Source organism: Serpula lacrymans (genome assembly GCF_000218685.1).
Source record: "Serpula lacrymans var. lacrymans S7.9 unplaced genomic scaffold SERLAscaffold_7, whole genome shotgun sequence".
In the NCBI taxonomy this organism is placed as follows: Eukaryota; Fungi; Basidiomycota; class Agaricomycetes; order Boletales; family Serpulaceae; genus Serpula; species Serpula lacrymans.
The window spans coordinates 143,137-159,096 of NW_006763296.1; the positions used below are offsets into that span (position 1 = coordinate 143,137).

Below are 15,960 nucleotides of genomic sequence, written 5' to 3' on the forward strand. Positions count from 1 at the left end.
CATTTCTGATGTCACCACTTCCTATCCGCTTCCATCGCCGATCCGTAGACTACCACGTGCCACTGCTGATATCAGCAAAGCCCCGGCGGCCAGTCCAAATAGGGCAACAGGTCCATCTTCATGATGTCGATCTGCCATCATGTACTATCAAAACATCAGTCGCTCGTCTTGCCTGGTTGGAGCGTGGGTGGGTAGTTTTTGAGCTGGAGAAGGTTCATCCCCTTGCATCGCCCATGTTCATTGCTGTCCCATTCACTTGGGTACACTTATCTTTTGTCCATCGTCTTCGCTACAGCTACACCTATCACACGCTGCCTGGGACTCACTTGTTCCAAATTGGAACTACTCCTCTCCCTCCCTCGTTTGATCAGGTGGTCCAACACAACCAGTCTATTGGTAAGGCCATGGAACTGTCGGATTTGGACTAGGTGGTGGACTGGTGGCTCCAGTTTCTTTTTCTTCAGCAGAACATTCATTTACAGTGCGATTATTTTTGATTTTTGAATCATTTTTATGGACACATATTTTTTTAGAATGCCTGACTGACAATAAAGGGACTGTGTTGATACTGATAGTGTTTTGCCTTGCCCTTTTTTTACTGCATCTTCCCATGACATCATGATTTTCCTGCTCTCTTTTTGCTATTGGACTTTACTTTATGGCTGTACAAACCTGTGACATTACTCACAGCATTTATTGTTCTATCTCTTTCTTTTCCTTTTTGGACAATCTTATCCTGTACTACCTACGCAGGATTCGTCAGCATACATTCCTTCCTTCATGTTCTTTCTCATTCTTTTTGCACAGCTATACTGTGTATAGCCTACTTTTCTTTTACTATATAAACCCCTGTATTTTACCTTGTAAAAAAACAACAAGAACTCCAATCCAGACTTCTTCTCTACTCTCAAGTTCACTACTCTGCTACTTGTGATCCAGTGTGGTCACAACACTTCCCACTTCTACCACTGTCAACTGCTGTCATCGTCACTTCCCACTTTTGAAGTCATTGTCATCCCTTTCGATTAGAGTCCTTCTGAGCACTACAGTTTGTGCATCAGGAGCCTGCTATCACTGGGAACCTCGTCATATTGTCGTTCTCAAACCTACCTTGTGCTACGATTAGCAAGGTAGTGCTCGTCTATACTCGTCACAAAGCCCCTATCCTTCTATAAATTCAACTATCCCTCCTCCTCAAAACCCACACTCATACACCTCTGGGTTTTACTTTGAAGGATCTTTATACGCACCACCCCACGAACAACCAGACCACTCCACTGTTCTAGGAGGCAAAGCCCATAAACAAGTTCCGTGGAATCTGGGAGGATTGTGTGTTAGTTTGTTTTGTGTGTGGTTTTCTAACAACAGTTCTCATCATTGACAGCGACTCGGACATATTCAGAGCATTTGTTATCTTACAAGCATAGCAAGATAGCCTCTTTATGAAGAAACAAGGTGAGTATCAGTATAAGTACAACACTGCCCGAATCAATAACATAACTGACCAGCCTCTCATGTCTCAATTCACCCCAGCCAACAAAAGTCAACCAACCAAACAGTGCAATCGGTGCAATACACATTTTGACTGCTCTGTTCCATTTTTTTTATGTAAAGGGTGTCAATAACTCTGGTCAGCACTGTTTCCTGGAATGTAATGAGCATTACCATAATAAATGCGCAGCCATGCATGTCGACTCACATGCGGGTCATTTGGTTGAACCTATGCATGTTGGTGAGTGCTTGTTTCTGAGTTTATTTACCACATCAACACACTTACATAGGTCACCTTTTGATTGCAGATTTTACTCAACAACACACGCCAAAACAGCCTGATGCTAACTTACGGGCCACTTCAAGTTCCATTTCAAGGCAAGCTTTGGTCAAGGCCTCCTCAGCAGCACAATGTGGAGGTAAGGTTTTGCTCATTGATAACTCATGATATGCTGACTCAGAACTTTGTCCCACAGAAGATGTTCCTCCAAGGCAACATATAGGTTCATTACATGCCGCAATGTTTCCCCCCGCGCCTATGTCAATATTAGGAATGGGCTATTCCTCGAATCATATTGTCCATGGCCAACATCGCAACAAAATGCTGGCGGCAACTATTGCACCCCAACGCCACGTCATTGTATGTGTCGCTCTACACCATCTCAAGGCGGGGGGGAAATCAGGAACAGAATTAGTGGGGGTGAGTATATTTTATAGCTATATTTGACGTTGATATGACATTGTTTACAGAATATTGAACGGGATATCAGTATCCCCCTCACTATTACATGTGGTCAACTCTGTTTTCTCCTCATCAATAACCTGAAGCTTCTGTGGTTGGAGTGGTCCTGTAAGGACCATTTTATCTTTTTCTTATCTTCTCTATGTCTTGGTTCTCGAACACTTTTCCCATTACACCTCTGGCTCTAGGGCTAGAAGTATCATTTGCTATCTTACTTCTCATAGCCCTCATAGGCTTTCTTAACCACCGCTACCACTTTATATGACAGATCAGAGACTGGGTATCACTCCCAGCCAGCCAGCACGATGGGTAGGGACTGGTAGTAGGCATCTCGCCAACCAGCTCCAACCCCCATCAAGGCCTGGATATACTAATAAACACTTTGATCAGGATCATACCTCATCATGAGGATACGGTTCCTGAACACGCGTGACAAACATTTATTATTAGTACAATTCTCTCACCCGCTGATTAATCAAGTTAAAGTTGTACAATAGTTGTTCCCTTTTTTCTTATTGGACAATTTATTCCTCAGACCACTTTTCATCTATTCTCCTTTCAGTCTAAAGGAACAAACAGTTAGCTATATAAACCCTACATATCGCATGTATAGCTCTTTAGTTTTCTATTACTGAATTTACCCGCTTTACTCCTCAACCGAAACCCTTGAGTTTACTCCCCAGTCCTCTACTTGCTATATTTACTAGCATCTGTCAACCTCAAGCTCATTGAACCTCTTACTCCCTGCAAGTGCAGTAGGAGACAGGTTTTGTTTTTGTTATAGTTTATCGTTGCCTCACAGGTCCAATGATTACAAACTTCCCCTTGAATCACTTGAAATGCACAAGGCACCCAAGCTCCTCCTGTATGACCCTTGAGACCGCATTCCAATCCCGAGTGTTTGATTCTACATGACTTCTTTTTCTGCGCCTCGGGAAAAGATCCCGTACCTAAATTCTGTCCTAATCTCAAAGTGTCCATCCTCCTTGTAATGTCAAACAACCAATTTGAAGACACACTTTCATGGAAGGACACTATCAGTCCTACTGCCAACTGTTCTATAGCTGAATCTGAGGAAGACCCTGATGATCCGATGGAAAAGGGAAGTTTGATTTCCTTGGAGTAAACCATTGCAGCTCATGCTGTCCGCCCGCAGGTCTTCCGTGCAGCAACTACTAAAAAGAAGAAGACCACGGCTTGGATGAAAACTACCAACAACTTGAAGCATTGAATCCAGGATCTGTCATCTGTCTATTCCCCCCTCATATGTCTTATGCACTAATATTTTCCCTATCAGGACATCTTGCACTCTCCACAACCTTCTGCATCCAGGTTGTTTGCAGATGGAAATACCAAAGTCACTTCTGTGTCTTCCTCTCTTGCTTCCTCTCTTATCCAGACAATGTTGACAATGGAAAAAATATGCTCTGACATGGATCTTTCTTTCAGTATGCCTGATCACTCTGTTTTGCGGCACGCCATGGAGGCATAGGGCGATGTGCAACACCTGGTGTGGCAACACCAACAAGACACAGTCTTGGGGCACTGGAGCACAACAACAGACAAGCAGAAGAGTAGTGAGAGGGAGTGGTTACCCCTTACGTAGGACCAAGTCAGTTGGTAAACAACAGGAGGACTCGCTGAGTCCTTCCCCATGTATTGCTCCAGTATATATACTAAAACACATGAGGTACTGTACAGTTGTAAATAGAGTTCAAAGTCCGATGTTTAACATGTGACCAGTCACATGTTGAGCCTAGACACTGGTCAGGTGATGTGTCACATGATGGGTCATGTGACTATGAAAAGTCGAAAATGTAAAGTAAAGTCAATGGTCACATGATTAGTCATGTGACTTGGAAAATAAAAAGTAAAAGTACAAAAGTGAAGTGTAAGTAGGTGCTGGTATGTCAATTGTAACACCTGGCAAAGCCACTTTGTACGTCATTTTTGTTTCTTCTATTACATGTGCCGACACTCTTTCAGTAAACTGCCATACCAGCGAATACATATTATTTCCAATCTCACATGTCTCCTTTTGTGAGCTCCTAACTAAGCAAACTCCTTTCAACATCAACAACAAAATCCACTGCGACATTATCACACTAGGAGTTGATGTAGGTTCGAAAGCAATGGTTGGACCTCCAGGCAGCTTCAAGACCTGCCATCCTGCAACTCTTCACCTCAAACAGAGCCAGAACCCACTATCCACTAAACTGACTGCTATTCTCCAGTTACATAACATAGTAGCCAAGCACCTTTACTTTCATGATCCACCGGGCATGAATACCTCAGTGTCCCTATTAACCCCTTCAAAGAAACAGAAACATTTAGCAATCAAAGACGAATTAATTGAGATGCTTGATGAAGCAAATTGCCTTTACTTGGCGGGGAGCTTGATGGATTTATTGTACGACTGGACTGATAAATTGGTGGCAGTCAAGAAAAGTTGTAGTCCTGTGATCAAAATCCCTCAACTTTGTTTTGTTCATTCAGCACTCGCTATTCCTCAGAATGTACAGGACTCACAGGCAGCGGTTTACCTCCTTGAAGAAAAGATCAATAGAAAGTTCGTCAAATACATTAACAATAACAGTGCTTCTCCAAGGGATGGACTGTTGCCATCCCAGTTCAATATTGCTCTCTTCCTCTGCTTCGCTCAATATTGCTCTCTTCCTCTGCTTCGCTCAATATTGCTCTCTTCCTCTGCTTCGCTCAATATTGCTCTCTTCCTCTGCTTCGCTCAATATTGCTCTCTTCCTCTGCTTCACTCAATACGCTCAATTCAAGCTCATGCGAGGCTTGGTGTTCCTGTCTGGTTTTTAAGGTAGATATTCTCTTTATAATTCATTTACTGTAACACTCAATTTATTTTCAGGCTGCGGTGATATATTATCTGACCCTAAAATTATAACTACCCTGTGAGTATACAAGTGCCCCATATGTTCTACGTGGGCTAAATATCAATGATTTTCAAGGGATTATGCAGGAAACTTTGGAGAAGGAAACTGGACGTCGACATTAGACAACCTCTATACACTATACGAGTGTAATACCTACTGTACATTCTTTGGATTGAGTCCATTGCTGGCACCGGTGAGTCTTATTGTCGCTTTCATCATTTGTGCTTATTCTTTTTTGACAGGAGAGATCTACCTCCCTTAAAGTAGTAGCGGCAGGCGCACATAATGGCTGGAACGTTGGAGAGTGGAACTCATAGGTGGATTTATATTGTAATCTCTCCATGTTCTACGTGTCGTGTTTCCTTTCTTGCTCTCAGTCCTCAAACCTCTTGTTTCATTTATCACCCTGCTACTTCATGTTTTCTGTTTCTTGACGGACCCTCTATGACGCTAATTTTATGTCTGTTGTATGTCCGCCGCCTTTCATATGTCTGCACATGTGTATAAATGATTGATTTCTTGAACGCTTGAATGCCACATCAATGCTTGTTTTCTTGATTTCTCAAACGTCTCTTGAAATCACTTATGTGTGTATAGGTTCTTTTTATCTACATTGGGGATTTACTAATGCTATCTTATCAACCAAAAATATATTTAATAAAGCTGGGGTTGAAAAATAATGTGCCGATGACCAGCATGCTTAAGGTTTTCAACCGTAACTAATAGGCCACTGTACAATATGGTTGATCAGGCTCCTCCCTATCCACTGTTTTGAGGTTCAGAATGTATCCTAGAGAATAGAGACAATTGATCATCCTGACATCGCAAGAAAGCATGTGATGAGAAAGTCTTGAAAGTCAGCTGAACTTTGATTCTGAACCTCTCCGCAGCGGCTGGACTTTAACATTTGTAAAGCAAGTCAGCCCCGGTGACTAGTGACCATCAAGTGATGGCTGACTTCGAAAAAGTAATAAAAATAAAAATGATGAAATTTGATCAAAGTTGCCCAATCCAGCAGTATCCGCCCACATGTTGTCCATTGGGGCTTCTATCACAACACAATGGGATCCGCACCCGTGTACAGTGATTCTGGACCTTCCGGGCATGCAACCAATCAGTATGCTTTCCAAGTACACCTTGGTAGCTTAGTTGGTAAAGCACCAGACCATGAAAGCTAGAGTCCCAGGTTCAAGCCCTGGCCAATGCATGTTTTCTCATACTATAAACAAATGTCATAATTTGTCAGCTTCTCCATCAAGACATTGCATCATTCAAATGCTGCCAGAAATTCATGATCTAACAAAGGAGTGTATAGGCCTTTATCCATATCTATTTCAAGCCAAAGTTGGGCAGGCAATAGCAAAAGGAGACTGGGATATTGCTTGTATAGCAGGTACAGGTCAAGGTAAGACATTGGGTTTTCTGATACCCCTACTGCTTCAGCCAAGAGATATACAAATTATTGTTGCACCACTAAATTTACTAGGTAAACAGAATGCTACAACACTGGCTAAAGCAGGCATCCGAGCCACTGCTATTAATGCTGAAACACAGATAATTCGAGACAGTTGACAGGATTTATTTTGGAGTGGGTTAGGAAGTCAGCCGTCACTTGACGGTCACTAGTCACTGTGGCTGACTTGCTTTACAAATGTTGAAGTCCAGCCGCTGTGGAGAGGTTCAGAATCAAAGTTCAGCTGACTTTCAAAATATTATCTTATCATTTATCTAATCTAATCTACATGTTCCTAGGATAAATTCTGAACCTCGAAACAGTGGATGGGGAGGAGCCTGATGGTTGATGCGATCCTTCCGAATCCATCCAAGAGTGATGAAGCCTACTTCTCAGGGAAACTGTATGCGCTCATCAATGTCAAGCCTGGTATGTCATCTGGTTCGCGTCGTCTTGCTTCACCACTAAACTGTTATCCAGGGAGCATTGGTGATATTTCTGTCAATGGGCCAAAGTCAGTCGCCAACAACTGGCAGTCCCTACATCAAGCACTGTTCTACTAGACACCTTCCTCCCTCTCATACGGAATTCTGATAGTGGTTGAACTGCTCGAATCCTATGACCTGCTTTCTTCCGAACAATGTTGATTTCTAACGCTTGTACATTCGATACTATTATGCCCAATACTACGAGATGCAGCACAAAGGCTGAGAGAATCACGGTTCCTGGACTCGGACCTTCGTTCCTAATGCTGCCCTTAGGCATATATGCACATGTACAACTCGGTCTCTCGGAACCTGCTCGTCTAGGCTTTTGGTTTCAGACTTTGAAAGTTGTTTAAGTGTCTGACAGCAGTCGAGTGATAAGGTTATTGCGGCACTATGGCGATTGGCGGTATCCTTGGAGGCCTGTTCGAAAACATCCTTCGAGGTTATCCCATGAGAACTGGTATCCGAGCTTTCTAAAAGAAATTGCACTTTGCACGTTGCCTTCACCGTAGTTCATCGAAGAGAAAAATACTCTGTTGGGCTTTTGAGCTGAATCACGTCGGGTCGCTAAATCAGGAAATCCAACCATTCAGACCAAACAAACAGAACCTCAGTGACTCAGTGATAAGTTATACTGAGGCATTAGTTTTGTCATGAACCAGTCCCTATATTCCCTTATCTAAATGGTTCTTATCTCTGTTCAAATTGCGCCTGGTAATAGGATCAGTAAGCTTGGTCTTCGAATTTTCTCATGAATTTAAAAGATAACTCAAAGTATCCTTATCATCAAGCACTCGCTTCGAATGATATCGGTGACGGCACCATCAGCGACCAAACTTTGCAATTTACTCTCTGAATTTGATCAAGGTGTAAACTAGAGTAGTACTACTGCTGCAGTAGTCGGGTCACCAGTATCGTAGGTCCTATACCACGCTCGAAGCATTGACGAACTGAGTATTTAGTAATCCAGCCTTAGACTCCGAGTTTTTGTTGAAGCAATTCGGTACCCATCATGGTCCCATGACGTTTTGTATACAAACCGCCTCAACTTTTGTCACCAGCGCCAAAGACTCGGCCTATAGTTGGAATATATTACTTATCACGCCCTTGGTCTTTGTAGTCCGTCCCTCTATTACCACTTCACTCGCAACGATGAGGATAATTGACGACTCAGTCATTCCAGGTTCTGTGTATTTGGTCGATGTACAGGACAAGACGACAGTCACCCATGCTGCTGGCGATAGTACTATTGTCCTAAGTCCAGCGCCTTCCAACGATATCAACGATCCATTAAACTGGTCTAAAGGACGAAAACTATTGCAAGTTATTTGTGTTATGATATGTGCGTCCCATGCCTCCCCGAATCTTCAACTGTACTCAAGCTACCGTAGATACTAGTGCTATCGGCATTGGTACCACCGTCCTGTACTCTATCTTGCAGCCGATTACAGATGATACTGGTATTCCACTTTCGACTTTGAATGCTGGGACAGGGTATAGTGCGTGCTATGATTCCTTGCCATCGTTAGCTTGTCAGTGCTGATTGTCACGCTTTACTAGCGTTCCTTCGTAAATATATATCAGTTTTCCTCGCGTCGACTCCACTTTCTAATGCTTTATTGTTATGTATAGTCCTGGGATGGGGCGCTCTGATTAACCAACCACTGGCTCTGACGTTTGGTAAACGTGGTATCTATTTACTTTCTGTTGTCGGGAACATTGTGAGCAGCGTGCGCTTCCCATAGTATCCGTCGATTGAAGCAACATCGTGCAGGCAATGTGTTTATGGATACCATATATCAAGACAGAAAGTCAATGGTGAGCATTGCGCAAACTATCTCTCGTGCACTAACACTATCTCGAACTCTCCAGGATTGCGAGCAAAATCATTCAAGGATATCTTTGCACGCCCGTTGAAAGTTTATGTGAAGTTAGCATCGCAGATGTCGTGAGTGTCATGCTAAAGCAGTCATGTGTTTTGGCTATAATGATTCATGAGCTTTCATGAAGTTCTTCGCTCACGAACGTGGAACTTACATCGGGATTTACACCCTATTTCTGTTCGGGTAAGCATTCTTGATTGGTGATCTCGATTGAATTCTCAACTTTAACACAAGGTCAAACTACTTTGCGCCTCTTATTGCTGGGGTAATTCGCTGTACTCCCTATCCTTTGCTTCATTGACAAATCCTTTATAGTTTATCTATGATGGCCAAGGTTGGCACTGGGTCATGTACTGGGCCGCCATAATCAATGTAATGGCATTAATAGTACTATTTCTTTTCATGGAAGAGGTAAGTTGTCTTGATATGCTTGCACACCAAGTCAATAATATTTGCAGACCAATTATGTCAGAAACAGTAGCGAAGCTTCCGAGGCACATGAGTTAGACGGCAGCACTGGCAGCATGGGGATCGATGAGGACAAACGGAATTTATCGTCTGGTGGACGTGAAACCCCTACAGAGCTTTCTGGAACTCCAAAAACTTTCGTCGAACGCCTGGCTATATTTAACCAGCGGTACGCCACCAACAAAATGCTGGTCGTCATGATTTATCGCCCTCTCATCATGCTGCGTTTCCCTGTTGTCTTTTGGTAAGTGTTCCGTGAAGCTCCTTGAATATGCAACTTAGAGAATCATTTCAGGGCTGGTTTTCAATACGGGACGTGTTTAGTGTGGTACAACGTGCTCAACGCTACCGCATCGCTCATTCTCAGCGATGCTCCTTACAACTTTCGTGCGAGCTCAGTCGGTCTAACCTATATAGGACCGCTCGTGGGTATGTTCCTGGGGTACGTTCAACTCGCATCTTGCTTTATATCTTTTTTTACGTGCTGTCTTCTGGTTATAGCACGTTATATAGTGGTTGGATTGGTGATAAATTTGCTGTTCGACACGCTCGTCGAACAGGTGGTGTACGCGAGCCAGAACACCGTCTATGGCTTATGGTCGTATCACTATTTCTTTGTCCTAGCTCTCTTATACTATGGGGAGTGGGTGCCTCAAGAAATATCCATTGGTCTGGCTTGGTTATTGGTATGGGTATGATCTCTTGTTCCACGGGTATTGGTTCTGCGCTTTCGATAGGATACGCCCTCGATTCATATAAAGACTTGAGTGGTGAGACCATGATGGCAGTGATCATAGTTCGAGTGAGTTTCGTACCCTTTTCTCTATTTCAAGTTTAACGTTTATTCTCCTTATAGAACACGCTATCTTTCGTAATTGTGCGTTACATTGCTTTTCGTGCGATTGTCTTACGCTCATTCTGTTTATCATAGGGCTATGGGATCACACCATGGCTGCACATGGGCTATCAAAATACTTTCATTTCGGCAGCCTTTGTTGGGCTTGCCATTACGATGACTTTTATGATCGTCATTCGGTGGGGTAAAAGTTGGCGAATGGCGAGCCGTAAGATCTATTGGAGCTATGTCGCTGCTGGCTCTAGTATGGCGCATTAATGCTGCCAACAATGTTACATATAAACATGTCAAGACAATTGTCATAGAATAGAAACCCAACTTTGAATACGAACAGGCCTAGAAGTGCACATGTAGGTTGAAACAGCCAACCATGGCTCTGAATAATGTAGTGGCCGTTTGGTGTCCATCACATTTAGAACCTATAGATCCTGACGAGGTGCAAGGCTGTTGAGACAGACTGCAATAACAAAGGGAAAAGTGTATTTTGTTCATTATATAGCACATTACCTAATGCTAGTATCTAGAGCTATCACACTCAATATACTCGTAGCCAGACAGTAACAAGCATATCCAGTGACATTAAACTCGAAGCATGTTTAAGAAAGATAATTATGGGTCACAGGAAATGTTGCTACCAAATCCCTCAGCAAAAGCGCTCCAAACGAGTGTAGCGAAATAATCAAAACGGTCCTCTCATATGAACATCCTCCTGCACCTTATCCACCGGGATCTTATGCCTTTCAATTTTATGTTATTTCTTGAGTTAACAATAATAATACAAAATTGACCACTCACTCGTGAAGAAGATGCAACAACACACCATTTCTCCAATCCCGGTTATCGACACTTGTCCTGCAAAGAGCACACTCAAACCTGTTGAAAAAAGGGGGCGATTTGGTTTTCCGTAGGTTTTCATTGCGATCTTCGCCATTGAGGACGGTCCACGATGCCTTTCCCACACGCCTTCCGAGCCTATCGTGGTAGCTAACCGCGTGCGCCACCTGGAGTCCAATTCGAAAAAAATCAAAAGGATGACCCATAAGTATGGGGGAAAACCTACTGCTGAGCGCCATGTGTATGGTATCACCCCCATCGCCGAACTGCAGGATCCACAACGAAATCTCGCATCCAAATCATCCATATCGGACGTGGTGGCGATATCAGGGTCCAATCCACTGGCACGAATAATTGGTATAGCTGCGTCGGATACTTCGATTACATTTCTTCCCTTCGAATCCTCCAGTGACCAAGGGCAGCCATTCATTGTCTTAATTTCAATTATTTTGGGATCCTGCCATTTGTCCCAATCTGACATGTGACGAAGCGTATATGGCTCTATGAAACATCTCTTCAATAACACATCGGGGTAAAACGTTACTGAGACATCGTTTTCAGTAAATGGCCGACAAAATGCCACTCTTGCAAGGTTTAAACACGCAATCTTGGGAGAGTGATGATCAATGGCTGTTTTGGACATAGGTGAGGTGCCTTCGGGGAGTAGACAGGAAACCAACTGTCCTTCAATCTTCCTTCGCCACTCCGTCACGTATGCTGGTAATTGAACAAATGCATCTGAGAAGCTCTGCGCATTGACATCGACATCTACCGGAGCCTTAATAAGATCTTCAAACGATTTGAAGGTAGCTATGTCACCCACATGAGGTAAAATATCGCATGTGTCGTTGGCATTGGGTGGTTGCTTGAGATATTCGCAATACGCGCTAATTAAGCATTCGCGACGAGCTTTGAATACCGTTTCCTCAAGTCGAATGTCCCTGAGCTTGTTCATCCAATTAATCAGTGAAAGGCGGATCTTATTCCAAACTAACGAGGGGGGAGATGATTTAAGCTTGAGGAAGAAACCGATATCAACATTAAAATACTTACTACGTTCTGTCAGCAGCTTCTGTTCCTTTATCAACGAGAGGCGGGTAATTTGATCCCAAGTGAAATAGTCTAGCTCTTTCTCCCAGCCATGTTCTTTCATCCAGGCTTTGATACTGATGAATGATGTGCTCAGAGTGATGATACAAGAAGTAGCCAAAAGTACTAACGCGTCCATTCTTGCTCTTCCTGCATCGCGACGCTCGCATCTTCGCGAAGAACTAATCGCCTCTTGCCACTCATAGCACAACACAGCATGCTGAGAGTACAGGTCTCAGGAAGAAGAGAATGAAAGGTAGGATTGTAACCATAAAACGCACCTTCTCGATTTTGGCTTTGGTGCGTCGCAGCTGGTCGAGATAAGCAAGTGCCTCATCGGGATTCACTAATAATGTAGGCATTTTATTATTCCAATCGTTAAAAACCGATCGTTTGTGAACCACAGATCTATCTTTCAGACTAAAATAAGACTGTAGCATGGGTATGTAAAATAGGTGCTCACTGAATTTTGATCGACCGTGACTGTAAACTTTAGAGCACGGTAAGACTTCAGACGACCCTAAAGAACTCAACCCTAACGTCTGAGACTCAATATTTTGGGGTGAATTTGTGCTGTTATTGATGTGAGCGCAAACACGGGGAGGGAAAGAGTCGACAAATTTTACTTTTTTGACCGACATGACGGGCAATACCGAACACGCAACTCCCATAGAACAGTACGTACTATTTTTCCGCACTCCTGTCAGGAGAGCATATCAGACTACACATATCAACTTGACCAGGGGTAAGCCCGTAACAATTTCATACATACGTGGCAATGAGGGTCGAAAGCGAGATTTACAAACTGAGGCTCTGAAAGATCGGATGGACAGTCTGGTAAACCCTCAAGCTGCTGACGTGCATTCTTCCAGATGGATGCGGATGACTTGTGCATGAGAAGCTGTCGGAAGCTCTTGGTCGTCCGAGCGAGGTTCAAAATGTCCATGGGAAGCAAGAAGCTCATGATCTGTACCAGTTCAAAATTTGAGCTTGCAAAGAATATCATAAAGTATCCAGGAACTTGCAAGGAACAAAATGTCGAGATTCATGGTGGGCATCATTTCAAGCTTGCCACGATTACCTCTCCTCACGACTGTTGGTTTTGCTTTGGATAACTTTGTCTCAGCCGGTTTGTGACTTGCTGCCCCCTTTTGACGCTTTCTTTGAGGCGCAACGTCTTCATCGTCTATACTTTCCTCTTGAACAGGGGTATTGTAATTCTTGGGGACCCGGCTACTTCGTCGAGGGCCGGGTTCCATCGCGGTACAAGGCTCTCTTTAGCAGAGCGTTCCATATTTATTCGCCTTCGGACATTGCCAGCTTAGATAATCAATTGTCTCTGGTGTTTGTTTCTATTTGGTGAAAGAACTTTACTCGTGCCGGCAATCGATTCAAATTGATCAGTTTGCCGTATCTTTGCATTTTTAATTTAAAGAGTGATCATCCTTTCCCGATATTATTTGAAAGCTTTCGAACTAAGTTTGGCTGGAGTGTTTGATGGTCAAAGAAGCTATAGTAGTGTGCATATTAGAGTTTGTCTTGATATGTGGTGTCATGCACCAAAGTTGATACTAATTAATGTTGCGTTTTTTGTACTTGTGGCTAATCAGCACCACCTCTATTAGGCAATCAAATTGCACCTACCTTTGCTTTCCATTCAGTACTTTTGGCATTTTGGCAATTTTTTGTGTCACCACCTGGCTACACATTGCGCCATTAAACTATTTATAAATGGGATTATTATATGAACCTTTTGAAGAAGTTCGTGAAACAATCTCCCACATATATGGATAACATATCTGATGAGATAGAGAGTTTTGTTTGGTAAGTCTTCAATAACAACATATTATAAAACATATTTTAAAAATTTCTATAGGGAAGGTCCTATAATAGGAGGGTCAACTGCACAACTTTCACTTGACTTCAACACTTTAGAAGAGGCAGCTAAAGCATCTAGATTAATGTTGTAGTCATTTCCTCTGCTGTTATAATGGGTTTTATTATATATTGTTTCTGCCTGCTCTATGAATAAATAATGGTTTGTGTGCTTTTTTTCAATGTGTGAAACTGTATGGCATTATGAATAGGTATAGAAAGATATAGAGAATTATAGATTGTCATGGATTGTTATAAATGGCACATATAGTGTACTATAAAAAATCAAGCCAACTAAAGCACAGTCACTACAATTGACTGTGCTTTGGTTGGCTTTAGTTGGCTTTATTTGCTATAAAACTACATTATTTATCATTCAGACCAATATGTCAGGCAACAAATACGAAGCTATATAACAAAATACAATGCCTGGTCAAGTCCTTGCTGGAAGGCGGTGAATCAGGGTATGAGCTTTTGAAGAGTATCGGTATAGGCGCAAATCCAAACTAATATTGAACTAAAGAATAATACATCGAGTATGTACTTCTTTATATAGTGAACGGCGAGGGTCAGACGGAGAAAGGGAAGAATTCAGAAAGTGGTCTGACCAGCTAGCTAACCAATAAGAAAAGAAGGAGAAAGTGGTCTGATCTATCGTATTTACTAATCATATGAGAAAAGGTATTGGTAAGGGGTGTGCAATTGGCTGTATCAGTAAGCCCATGAGAAGGCGCTGACTCACAACCTTCTTTGCTTATCAATATCCCTCCGAAGTATTCCCAGACATAGCATTGGATCGTTGCTATGTCATTTGGATATCTTCTTGAGGGTCTACAACAAGTCTCCTTCGTTGTAAGTACGATAGGACGTGAATGTGAATAGAGAATAAGAAGAAAAAGGATAAAAGTAATAAGATACCGGCTGTGATCTCCAGTCCAAGGGCAAGAGGAGTGACAGGGATCAAGTCTGATAACCACGACATGACGGGAATGCGATAAGAAAAATCGATTCCTCACACAATATAGTATGCTATAGCACAGTATTATCCGCAATTTAGAGCAATTTAGCATGCCATAGTTTGCTATAATACCGTACTATTTAGTACTTAAAGCCATATAGTGTGCTATAGTACACTATAGAGCAACTGACTTTCTACTAATTGTACTAATTGATATGAACTAATATGACAAATATATTTGCTATAATAACAGAAAGTACAAAGTAGTACATACTTTTTAGCACTTGTAGCCAAACCATGTTTTCCTGATGTATAGTCTAATTCACACTTGGGATAAAAGATAGAAGCTGGGGAGTATGGAAGAGTTGTTAATGGGGATTAGTTACAGAACATCTTCAGTGAAATTGTTTAAGTAGCCTCAGCTGCTCATCTACAAAATATAATTGTTTGGCTCTACCAGTAGTCTGAAATCAACCTACATGCTTTTAAACTGAAACAGGAGGAGTGTTTCAGATCATAACATAGCAATTGAACAAGAGAACATACTAACATGTTGGCCATATGTCAAGAAATGATAAGGAGAATGAGAAGCAACTGTACTGAGACATGGATAATAGTTCCAAATGAACTTGGTGCACATTGATGTGAGGCAATGATAAACTATAACAAAAACAATACCGGTCTCCACTGCACTTGCAGGGAGTAAGAGGTACAGTAAGTCTTGGAGATCAACAGATGCTAGTGAATATAGCAAGTAGAGGATATGGGAGTAGACTCAGAGGTTCCTGATGAGGAGCACAGTGGATAATTCAAGTAATAAAAAGCTAAGGGACTATACATGAATAGGTAAGGCTTTATATAGCTAACTGTCTATCCCTCAGACCGAAAGAGGAATAAAAGGAAAGTGGTCTGAGGGGAAA

The 15,960-nt window shown here is 42.4% G+C and overlaps 3 protein-coding genes across 3 annotated transcripts; 2 read left to right on the top strand and 1 right to left on the bottom strand.

The window, feature by feature from the left end:
- Positions 1-1,683: 1,683 nt before the first annotated feature.
- On the top strand, positions 1,684-5,453 carry SERLADRAFT_437833 (uncharacterized protein; the record flags this gene model as incomplete). Its single annotated transcript, XM_007318173.1, has 9 exons — positions 1,684-1,732; positions 1,782-1,910; positions 1,968-2,191; positions 2,242-2,260; positions 4,343-4,802; positions 4,864-5,051; positions 5,112-5,154; positions 5,212-5,329; positions 5,379-5,453. 9 exons carry the CDS (start codon positions 1,684-1,686, stop codon positions 5,451-5,453), a joined length of 1,305 nt encoding a protein of 434 aa, XP_007318235.1.
- A 2,644-nt stretch (positions 5,454-8,097) lies between these two features.
- SERLADRAFT_437834 (uncharacterized protein) lies at positions 8,098-10,542 on the top strand (the record flags this gene model as incomplete). Its single annotated transcript, XM_007318174.1, has 14 exons — positions 8,098-8,419; positions 8,469-8,576; positions 8,638-8,646; positions 8,710-8,798; positions 8,852-8,895; positions 8,950-9,025; positions 9,088-9,143; positions 9,195-9,225; positions 9,276-9,371; positions 9,419-9,672; positions 9,724-9,870; positions 9,930-10,230; positions 10,285-10,305; positions 10,360-10,542. 14 exons carry the CDS (start codon positions 8,098-8,100, stop codon positions 10,540-10,542), a joined length of 1,737 nt encoding a protein of 578 aa, XP_007318236.1.
- A 421-nt stretch (positions 10,543-10,963) lies between these two features.
- SERLADRAFT_408247 (uncharacterized protein) lies at positions 10,964-13,466 on the bottom strand (the record flags this gene model as incomplete). The annotated part of the gene is made up of 11 exons (XM_007318175.1): positions 10,964-11,021; positions 11,080-11,136; positions 11,158-11,285; positions 11,345-12,108; positions 12,172-12,284; positions 12,335-12,399; positions 12,489-12,638; positions 12,671-12,727; positions 12,893-12,907; positions 12,980-13,227; positions 13,289-13,466. 11 exons carry the CDS (start codon positions 13,464-13,466, stop codon positions 10,964-10,966), a joined length of 1,833 nt encoding a protein of 610 aa, XP_007318237.1.
- Positions 13,467-15,960: the final 2,494 nt, after the last annotated feature.